At 37.8% G+C, this 11,605-nt stretch overlaps 1 protein-coding gene across 2 annotated transcripts; it reads left to right on the top strand.

The window, feature by feature from the left end:
* Positions 1-5,760, top strand: LOC107653225 (uncharacterized). 2 transcript variants are annotated; one of them, XM_016439896.1, is made up of 5 exons: positions 1-122; positions 3,021-3,344; positions 3,981-4,132; positions 4,689-4,744; positions 4,870-5,760. In XM_016439896.1, exons 1-5 carry the CDS (start codon positions 86-88, stop codon positions 4,976-4,978), a joined length of 678 nt encoding a protein of 225 aa, XP_016295382.1. In that variant the 5' UTR covers positions 1-85; the 3' UTR covers positions 4,979-5,760. The 2 variants fall into 2 exon arrangements, with proteins under 2 accessions (XP_016295382.1, XP_016295381.1); XM_016439895.1 differs by having other exon boundaries at positions 47-122; positions 3,021-3,347.
* The last annotated feature ends 5,845 nt before the right edge of the window (positions 5,761-11,605 follow it).

Here is an 11,605-nt window from a genome sequence, read left to right as displayed (position 1 = left end):
TAAACCAAGAGTGGTTCTAGCGGATATGAGGCTGCTCCGGTAGCAGCGGAAGTAGAATTCGAGATTTCGCAGTGCTGTACTGAAGATGAAATATGTTTTCCTGTTCGTCTTGGCATTCTCAGGTGGGTAGAGAGTTGAGGATTAATAGAAGGATGGTTTTGTTTTTGGACTTTTTTTCCAGAATACATTTGTGTATTGTAGTTGGGACCGGTTGGACTTTATAGAGTGTGTGTGTGTGTGTGTGTGTGTGTGTTGACGTTTTTTACATGATACATGCCAGAACTGTGAACTCACAAAATGACTGAAACTTTTTTTTTTTAAATAGAATACATTACATTTGATTCTTGCATGTTTGTCATTAACAGGCTGCTTTTGTTTGAACAGTAACGTTACCTGTTAGAATATTTCAGAATGTTTCTGTCAGTTTTGCCTGTCTGTGTTCTCTCTTACCCTCCTTCCTTCCCTTTCTCTCCCTCTCTCTGCTTTTCCCTCCTCCCTTCTGTGTTCTCTCTCTCTCTCTTTAGTCTTACCTCTCTATCTCAATGGGAGGAGAATAGATGATTTGCATAAGATCTTTTCATCATTCTTAAAAGGGAATGGATGTTTTGGTATCTTTGTTACCTATTCTCACAATAAGATTAAGATATTCTCAGTCCTTCCAAGATTGAATGAATGATTGTCTGATGAGATGAGAGAATTGGTATTGTGAAGTCCTTGCAAGGCACTAAAACAAATACAATGCTAAATAAAAAATCTCTAATTGTCTATGACAGTTGATCTGTACAGGATGGATGAAACAGCAGAGTAGTATATTTCAGCAAATTGTTTTAACACATTCAACTAATGCCTATTTGCTAGGGGTGTGACGAGATCTCGTGGCACGAGATCTCGCGAGATCCGATGTGTCTCATGAGATCTGACTGGTCTCGCGAGAACGTTACGATATCCTCGCGCAGACCTTTCAAGATATATTTGCATTACACTGGCTCGTTCACAAGTGGTGGTATGCAAGATATTTTGTGTTCACATCAGGCAAGTGGCGGCATGATAAGCGGGAAAATTACGCAGTGTAGTCTTTATCCGGTCATAAAAACAGAATTCACAGTTTAACGCGGAATGTCACGGAATTTGTCAAATTTTTAATGAATTAATCAAAAGTAGGTCATTACACTTAAATCACGATATGGACTAGTATCTGTAAATATTAAGCCACAAAAGTCAATTTAAATATGAATCCTGCATGTTCTGCCTGTCTCGGTTTATGAATGGCGCAGACGCGTGGTTTCATTTACTACACACACTGAAGCGCGCGTGACACTCGCGGTGATTTCAGCATCTGCCGTCTCACTAAATGAGGTCGTAAACTAGGGATGCACGATATATCGGCCACCATATCGGTATCGGCCGATAAATGCTAATTTTTTCTGTTATCGGTATCGGCCCGATAAGAAAATTTGGCCGATATCTTAAAGCCGATAAATAATGCATTATTTCCTTCAGAGACACTTCAGATGTGCGCTGTTCGTTTGCAGCCTTTTGTGCAATTGTACGTTGTAATATTGTGTTTATTTGATGTATATCTGATTTATCTCATATAAAATGCGTTTGGTTAAGTTAAAAGAGCGCTTCAGTTTACCGGTGATCATCTTTAGCTCAGCGCACGCAGCTCAAACAGCAGTGCACAACATTAATAACTATGATTGGGAATGTCGTGTATATAACATTCTAATGAGAACATTATTATAATAAAACATTGTGAATTCTTTGGGTTTAGTTGCTGTGTTTCAGCGCGTTGTTATGGGAAGAGCGCATCCACAACAGGATCACACATTCTGACTATAGCACGCAATAACTGCGTCATTTTGTACATATATAAGTTGTAATATTATGTTTATGTTGTATTAATATTAATCTCAGGATGCATTTCCTTGAGTTAAATAAGCTGCCAGAAAAACGCTTCAGTTTACCGTGTTCATTCAGCTCTTCAGCTTCAGCACGCGCAGCTCAAGCGGCTGCTATTTAAAACAGTGGTATTAATTTGTTACTTTTTCAAAATCATTGATACATTATTAATAATAACAACCACTTGTATAGTATTTAAGCAGCGATAAAGGCATTGCATTATGAATATACTTTATTTTAATGAAAATTATAATAATAAGAACTCAGATAAACCATATATTGCCGTAGTCGTGTGTTTATTAGTCACGTTGAATCAATGAAAGCAGTTGAATCTTCTGTTTATTCAGCTGCAGCGATAGGCATTTTCTGGGTTTCTTCTGCGAGGCGTATTTGGAGTTTCAGTGCGAGAGCGCCCTCTGGCCTTTGGATGAAGATTTACTGCTGATCACAGAACCGTGCTTCACTGAAAGATACGCGTGACAATCGCAGCTTCTGTCGAATCGCGATCTCGATTCCATTTCGATTTATCGTGCAGCCCTAATATATAGCACATGTTGAATGTCATAAATAATCAAATTCATCCATCCAATGCACGCATGTTATTTGTAAATTATATCTTATTTAGATATTTAGCCAGATAAATTAAAAGTAGCTGGAGATTACCTGTCTTTTGAGATTTGAGGACAATTAACTCTCTATTTTATTCAGTGTATTTATTCCGTGATGAGATGGTCAGTTGGTCATTGAATAACATGGCAGGGGAGTTGAAGAACTTTTTAATTAGACTAGAATTGAATGAAAAAGAATCAAACGAAAAAGAAAATCCTTTCATAGGGATGCCCTGTGCAGACTGTGGATCTGAAGGCTGTGTTTGCTGTTTGACAGCACGCCGTTATTTCAATCAGGACTTAACATAAGCATTCAACTCACTCAATTGAAAACATCATATTACCTGTGTAGGGCAGCAACAGTCTGTAGAAGCAGAAGGGAATCGCTACGATAGACTGAAGTGCCAAATATAGTACTTCTGCGTTACTGTTGGAATACATAAGAGGAAAACTTGAGAAGCACTGTTCAAATCTAAACCATAATAAATACTTTCTTTCTGTCCCAAACAGTCGCTGTGTGTGATGCTGAGTTGAAGTTGGAGGCAACTGACGGAGAAAATGTCACCATATCCTTCAAAACTGCTGAACTGAAGAGAGCTGATCGAGTGAGCATAACTTTTACAAGAGAAAATCGGAAAACCTTGATTGCGCAGTACTGTCGCTGTGTCCATTGCAGAGACTGTGATGTCGTGGAAACACCTGGAGTCTTACTGCGAGTTGAAGGAACTGTGCCCTTGATTCTTCTAGATGTCAGCTCCAATAACTCAGGCCTCTATGAAGCACGAGTCTTCATTGGAAACGATGTGTCTGAGATAAAAGCTACACTTGTTGTCAAAAGTATGTAATCAAGATATACAGTATCTGTTTACCTGTATCAGGATTATGAGAAAAATTATGTAAGTGTTCACGATTGTGCTCAAAAAGTTGTAAAAAGTGTTATTCCTACTTGAGCCGGAAAGATTTGTGGCATTGCAAAGAATTTTATCTGCTGTTTTCATAAGAAATCATATTCATAAGTTACTTTACACAGTAGCATGGTTTAAAATGGCAGAGACTGTGATTCCAAACAGGAATTTTTTTTTTTTTAAAGCCGCAGTTGAAAAGAATTATAACATTTAACAAATAACATTTAGGTGATCTTACTGATGTGAGGAATCAGATGTGACGCATTGTTTGATCCACAGCATGAACTCCTCAAGATACAAATTTGGAAAAGAAGAAACTATTGCTTGCACAACTCTTTGGATAATTTGTGTAAAAACCTGTGTAAACGTGCAGATCCTTTATTGACTCGAAAAGAGTAAAAGCTTGTATGATTATTTTTGATTTGGCAGATGGTAGCAGTTGCTGAAGTAGGATTGGTCAGTTAGGCCTGTCAAGATGGCTGTTTTTTGGGTTTTTTGCCACTGACTACATGATGATAATATAATAGCATAATAATGTAAGTGCACCCTTTGTTGTATTTTACAGAACCTGCATTTTCCTCCACTAAAGCACCACTACAGATCTCCACCCCAAATCCTCCCAACTCCTCTGGACACCTGTGGCTGTACGCTTTACTGATTCCTCTAGTCATCTTGGGTGTGGTTACTTGTTCCTTCTGGAGGAAGAAATGCAGGAGGGCAAGTATTACTTGTGTTTATTCTTTTATAGATTTTTCTAATGATCTGGGACTGTATTCACCAAGAATTATGAGGCTAAAAGTTGCTCCTAATGTGGAAATATTGTTCTTAATTGTAGGACTCGTATATTTTATATCTAAGAGTGATTCCCCAAGTAGTTAAAAAAAAAAGAAAAAAAGGTCTTAGACAAAGTAAATTTTTCTAATTCTAAAGAATTAATGTGGCTAGGAGAAATTAATTTGCCATTAATTGACCATTAGTCAGTGTTTAATTATGATGTTCATGTATGGAGCAAGTCGATGAAAGTTAATCCAAGTTTATTGTAAAACTCAAACCAGGAGCAGAATGATTGCCTGTTTTTAAACCAGTTGAAGAATAATGTGGTACATCTAAAAATGATAATTACTAAATTATTTGCTTGTTTTGTTGTTTAAAATAATGTTAAAAGGGTCTGTTTTAAATGTATATGCCTGAAATGTATTTAGCTTTGTCTTCTGCACCTTTTTATTTGATTTGATTTGCATCTTGTAACAGTGTTTTGTGTGTTGACTGTCAGGAACGTGAGCCATTACCTGATGCTGAAGAAGCCAGAGAAACCCCTGCTGTCTCCAGGTATGAAGCTCCTCACTGATCTGTGGATTTCCTCGGGTCTTTTTATGTATCACATGACTTTTTCATAAAGGATATTTGCCATGTTGGGCCTCACTGAAGTCAGTTTTCTGTTGTTTTCTTTACAGACACAGCATCTTCAAAAACAATAAGTGTAAAAGAAATTGCAGGGACTGTGTAGCTGTCTCCTTTAAGGCTTGTAGAGAAGACACTGAAGATCAACTCGTGGATACCTGACTTGATACTGAGTGTCTTGACTGCAAGCGGTGTCTCACACTGCCTCTTGAACTGAGGCGTCAAAACCACATTTAGTCTTTTGAATTTGTGAGAAAATGGACAATTCAAAAGATGAGACTTTGTTTCTTATCAGAAGTAACAAAGCATTTTGCGATTATTGAATGGGAGGTACATTACAAATAATGTTAAATTAATGAAAAATCGTGGACCTGGCAACCCTGGCTTGAACTTTTTGAAATACTGCATTAAGTTCTACACGACACATGCCTGGCGGGATACAGTCGGCCCGATCATCAGCTGTTTCTTAACAAAGATAATTGCTTTTATCTGCCAAAACCGGTTACTGGCCGTTACATACTAAATATCATTCCAAACACTTTAGCCTTAATCAGACTCTTGGTCTAGATCTGGATTTTGTGCATGTCTGATTGGAATCTGATCATATTTAGTAAAACTGTGTGAACACGAGACACAACCGTGGTCACGTTAACATCTAGAAGCAGTCTACTCTAGACAACTCAGCATCATTGCCATAGAAACCAATGCAGATATTCCAGAAAATGAAAGACAATCCATCATTTAGATATGATTTCAATCAGATACACAAATACTCTGATTTGGACTGAGAGTGAGAATGTAGCCTTTGAGGCCAGTGAACCTTTTTATAGAGTGAAAATTGAGAGAAAATGTATTCACTCAAAAATAAATATTTAATGGGGAAAGTAAGATTTCTCTGTACTTCTTTGTGTGCACAAATTTTTATAAATGTAATGTCATTTTTTAGTATCTTGTCGTTGTTGATTTGTTGTCAAAGTCTATCTCTATTATAATGATATATTTTAGTGCCACATATCTTTCCCACAACTTTGATCAACTGGTGTTTTCTCATCCGATTGGTGAAATAGTGTAAAAAATAATAATAATATAAAAGTACAATTTCACTCTGCCATAGTATCATAAATGTTAAATAATGAACATTCATTCTAAAGTTTGTACAGTTTAGATGAAAGCTACTGATTGACAATACAAATTATTTCATGAAAATATCGATTTATAGATTCATGATTATAAGTTATAATGATGAATAGATACAGTTATAATTTATAACTGTATTTAAATGTACTTAAATATTTTTAGAATTAAAAAATGTGTCATACCTCTAACTGCAGCTTTTAAAGAATTAAAAAATCTAACAAATCATGACACTCAACTTGAATTGAGTGTGAAGAACAGTGCCTCGAAGATTAAAAAAAAAAAAGTAAGTTAATGCATTTTTATGTTGGTATTTTTTGCAAATAAAATGTTATTCTTCACAGAAATAGGACATGGTTATTAATAGTTATAATTTAAACACAAAATGAATTCAACTGCTAGCACCTTAGCAGTAACATCCCATTACATTCAAATCACTGTACGCTAAAGGACATCATTATTATCTATTGTAAGGTTACAGTAGTAATTCAGCAGACAAATATTCACATGGTTTTATAATGGTTTTAGAGGGAGCTAGGGCAGACAACAGCACACCCATTACAAAAATTAACAATGGATAATTATTGTGAGGGGGAAAATCATATAACCATTATAATGCAATAACATGTTAGGTATTAGGATTTTACTATAAAATTGTTGTAATGATGTAATTGTTATTGTAATTATCATGTTCTTGTTATGTGGGTTCTATTCATAAAACATGAGAGGAGAGCACTGTGACAGAACAGAATAATAAACAGCACCTGGATACATGTTTGTTAATCGTCTTTTTAATACCGCCACCAGAACACACGCAGACAGGAAGTAACAACTTCTCCACATCCACGACATAACACTGCCCTCTAGTGGGACGTTGATGTAACTAGCATCAATACTCACAGACTGAGTTACTTTAATAACCTATCTATTAGAGAGTGGGATAGTCTTACAGATCCAAAACAGGTATGATAGTTTTTTTGTGGGCGGAGCCTATCTGGAGGCAGAAAATTACGGTTTTCAAGTTTTCAAGTCTATGGAATAAAAGAATAAAAATAGGTCAATTTGATTTTATATTTCAAAATTCTGACTTTATTCTCGCAATTCCGAGATTATATCTCAAAATTCTAATAAGGAAAAACAACTTTGTCGTTCTCTTTCGGAAATGTATATTACCCTCCTGAAACAACATACACACAAAATCGACATATTTTGTTATGTTTTATGTCCTAGGTGATCGATTTGACCCACCTGTTTAAATAAACAAAGAGAGACACAATTGTGCTGCTTTCAGTAATGGTGTCGCTCTTGTAATCCTTTATTACAATAATTCAAAGATTGTATAATTAAATCACAATGTCTTATGTCACCTTACATGTGACTCACTTAAACCAAACACTAATAAACGTGTTGCATAACACTTGTAAGAGTTTTCTTACACTCAATCTGTATTTCTGTCATCTAACTCAATACCATCTTCCTTTACTTCACAATATACTACAGTCTCTCTCGTATGTGCAAATGACCACTGTACCACTGTATAATCAACCACTGTATAACTGAATAGTTGAGCGAACCATTGGTTACACAATATGAACATTTAAACTGAATTACTATATTCGAACACGCCCCCACATGTCTATGTCACAATGTGGGAAGATTTGCATAACGCCACCCAAATGTTCAAGCAAATGTAGCACACCCACCGTCCGACTGGTGGTGCTGCAGCAAGTTTTCTGTTTAAATAAACAAAGAGAGACACAGTTGTGCTGCTTTCAGTCATGGAGTCGCTCTTGTAATGCTTTATTACAATAATTCAAAGATTGTATAATTAAATCACAATGTCTTATGTCACCTTACATGTGACTCACTTAAACCAAACACTAATAAACGTGTTGCATAACACTTGTAAGAGTTTTCTTACACTCAATCTGTATTTCTGTCATCTAACTCAATACCATCTTCCTTTACTTCACAATATACTACAGTCTCTCTCGTATGTGCAAATGACCACTGTACCACTGTATAATCAACCACTGTATAACTTTCCAAACTGGCACCCAACATCCTCTTGACGGGCATTAAGAGCCGCGACCCAGGCAACATCGTTCTCTTGGTCAACCTGAATTCCTTCCCATGTAGCCTGGACCACCTCCTCTGTGAGAACCTCAGTACATGCAGTTATAAACTTATCGATATCAAGGGAACATCGAGAGAGCATGTCCGCATCCGTGTTCACTTTGCCTGGACTGTAGCGAATGTCGAATCTGAAGCGAATGTCGAATCCCACCCACCTATGTCCAACAGCATTGAGTTTGGCCGTCCTGAGGACATACGTCAACGGGTTGTTGTCTGTGAAGACTGTAAAGTGTGGTGCATAGAACAAGTAATCGCGGAACTTCTCACAGACCGCCCATTTAAGTGCCAGGAACTCCAGCTTTCCGGAGTGGAGCCTATAACTTCTCTCGGCGGGAGTCAACGTCCTGGAGCAATAGCCAATTACTCTGAGCCTGCCCTCTTGCTGTTGGTAGAGCACAGCCCCAAGACCCTGTTCAGATGCGTCTGTATGGAGCACAAATGGAAGTTCAAAGTTCGGGTAAGCTAGTACCGGAGGGGTGGTTAGAGCCCCAATGAGTCTCTAACCATCGGTAGCCTCCAAGGGTGTCGATAAGGTCCTGGATCCTGGGAAGTGGATGTCGGTCTGGTCTTCTGATTCAACAATCTGTAGTCTATACACAGTCTCAGCGTACCATCTTTCTTCCGGACGCACACCACCGGGGCTGCATACGGAGACTTCGACTTGACCACCCAACCCCGAGCTAGTCGCTCGAGTCGCTCTTGTAATGGCCTCTTCTCCGCGACTCACCGTTAACCACACAGTCCTTAATCAGCACAGCGTCTCCCCCTACTGTCCACTGAGATTACTACGCATCACCATTCAACATAATAACAGCAAACACATTGGGATACATCAATCAAATGTATGGGAAAAAACAAATTATTCATTCCTGTGACTACACATACAGGGTGTCACATAGACCTATTGTTTAAATCGAATTTATGCTTTAAAAGTAATTTGTCCATTTAAACATCTGCGTTTAGCTTCAAATGGCGTCTTTGACGACAGTATTCTATAAAAATTTCTTTTTTTATAGATCTTGACATCAAAAGGCACAAAAATATTTTTTTCTTTTATTCCATCGATTTTACCCATTTATCGCCACTTGTTCCCAGTGTTTTTCTGCCACCACTATGCGCGCGCAGCTGCAAGTGACGTAACTGTGACGTCTACTCTGAATTGGTCTATTCATGGGTTTCAGTCACGTGACTTTTTTGTTGCGGCCGCCATCTTTAGGACCTTGCGTAGCCTCTCCTTGGTAATCGGAAACCAAAATAACACTTCACCAACAACGGAAAACAATGGTATTTTAAAAAAAATGGATACTTTAGGATTAGATCCTTATTTACTGTCAAGCGAACTGCTGACTCCACTAAAGTCTAGTGAAAACTTACCAACTTGACGTTTGCTGATTTTACATCTAACTCATACACAATCCCTCTCCGTACACTCGGGCCATTTACAGTTACATTTTCACCTGCTAGAGACCTGTCCATCGGCCGGGATCCATCTGCAGCACCCGGCCTGGATGCTTGCGTACTCACTTTCAGATTCTGGGCCGAATCAACCGGACCAGATGCGACAGCCGTAACTTGCGGCATCCAAGCCGGACTCGGCCCGTTGCGCTGCACGCCAGACTTAGCACAGCTGCATTTCTATACTCTGTACTGTTCATTAATATTTCATTTAAAATTAATAACGTTACCTAGACAAAACGTTTACTTTCATTTTAATTATATAGATTATAATACATAAATAACATGACTTAACAAACCTATAAACATATTATTATGAAAGCAATTTTAAAGTCCATTAAATAACTAGCTTGACCAAGTTGGCATGAGGAAAATTTATTTACAAAACAATTTATTTACAAAACCGTGCAATTACAGCAAAAAACAGCAGTTATACAATAAGTGTAGATAAAATATTTAACACATTTAGCAAAATGACCCATGCATTTAACTTGAATGAATGAGGCATTTATATGTACACTTGGACTGTAACATTTAATAAACTAGCTAGTAAAGTTTATAGACAAACTTTAAGTTGGCTTGAAAAAGCCTAGCCAGAAAGTTTTAAGTAGTTTTAAAAGCTTAAAGTTTGAGGGTTTTCAGTTTTAACTAATTTGTGTGACGTGACATGTGGCCAAGTATGGTGACCCATACTCGGAATTAGTGCTCTGCATTTATCCCATCCAAAGTGCACACACACAGCAGTGAACACACACACACCATGAACACACACCCGGAGCAGTGGGCAGCCATTTATGCTGCGGCACCCGGGGAGCAGTTGGGGGTTCGGTGCCTTGCTCAAGGGCACCTCAGTCGTGGTATTGAAGGTGGGAGAGAGCGCTGTACATTCACTCCCCCGACCTTCAATCCCTGCCGGTACGAGACTCGAACCTTTGGGTTACGAGTCCAACTCTCTAACCATTAGGCCACGACTTCCCCTTTAAACATACGCATCACCATTATATTATATCACCATTATATATTATAATTTGAAGTAGTTTTAAAGTTTTGTAGGCAATACAATCAGGAAAAATAGATAAATAAATAGACAGATAGATAGACACATAGATAGATAAGAAATAGTAAACTAGCATGTTGCTAGCATGATTAGCAAGTGACTAGTATGTCCTTAACATGATTAGCAAGTTACTATCATGTCGCTAGCATGTTTCCAGCATGATTAGCATGTTGCTAGCATGACTAGCAAGTGACTAGCATGTCGTTAGCATGATTAGCAAGTTACTAGCATGTCATTAGCATTTTTCTAGCATGTTGCTAGCATGATTAACGAGTGACAAGTATGTCGTTAGCATGATTAGTAAGTTACTATCATCTCGCTAGCGTGTTTCCAACATGATTAGCATGTTGCTAGCATAATTAGCAAGTGACTAGCATTATTAGCAAGTTACTAGCATGTCGTTAACATTTCCTAGCATGTTGCTAGCATGATTAGCAAGTGACTAGCATGCCGTTAGCCTGTTTCTAGCATTTTGCTAGCATGATTAGCAAGTTACTAGCATGTTGCTAGCATGATTAGCAAGTGACTAGCATTTTGCTAGCATGACTAGCAAGTAATTAGCATGTCACTATCATGTTGTTAGCATGATTAACAAGTGACTAGCATATTTGCTAGCATGATTAACAAGTGACTAGCATGTTGCTAGCATGATTAACAAGTGACTAGCATGTTGCTAGCATGACTAGTAAGTGACTAGCACATCGTAAGTATGACTAGCAAGTTACTAGCATGTCGTTAACATGTTTCTAGCATGTTGCTAGCATGATTAGCAAATGACTAGCATGTTGCTAGCATTACTAGCAAGTGACTAGCATGTCGTTATCATGACTAGCAAAGTTACTAGCATGTCGTTAGCATGTTTCTAGCATGTTTAACAAGTTACTAGTGACTAGCATGTCGCTAACATGTTGTTAGCATGATTAACAAGTGACTAGCATGTTTTGCTAGCATGATTAGCAACTGACTATCATGTCGCTAGCATTTTGTTAACATGATTAACAAGTGAT

The sequence above is a fragment of the Sinocyclocheilus anshuiensis genome, unplaced genomic scaffold, assembly GCF_001515605.1.
Source record: "Sinocyclocheilus anshuiensis isolate Anshui unplaced genomic scaffold, SAMN03320099.WGS_v1.1 scaffold143, whole genome shotgun sequence".
In the NCBI taxonomy this organism is placed as follows: Eukaryota; Metazoa; Chordata; class Actinopteri; order Cypriniformes; family Cyprinidae; genus Sinocyclocheilus; species Sinocyclocheilus anshuiensis.
The sequence above is the reverse complement of the archived record's forward strand: the minus strand, read 5'-3'. Positions and strand labels throughout refer to the sequence as shown.

Excerpts from the sequence above, each read along its gene's own strand:
- LOC107653225 (XM_016439895.1), top strand. The coding sequence starts at position 86 with ATGAAATATGTTTTCCTGTTCGTCTTGGCATTCTCAG. Across the intron at positions 4,133-4,688 it reads GGAGGAAGAAATGCAGGAGG|GAACGTGAGCCATTACCTGA; the intron begins GCAAGTATTACT and ends GTTGACTGTCAG. Across the intron at positions 4,745-4,869 it reads GAAACCCCTGCTGTCTCCAG|ACACAGCATCTTCAAAAACA; the intron begins GTATGAAGCTCC and ends TTTTCTTTACAG.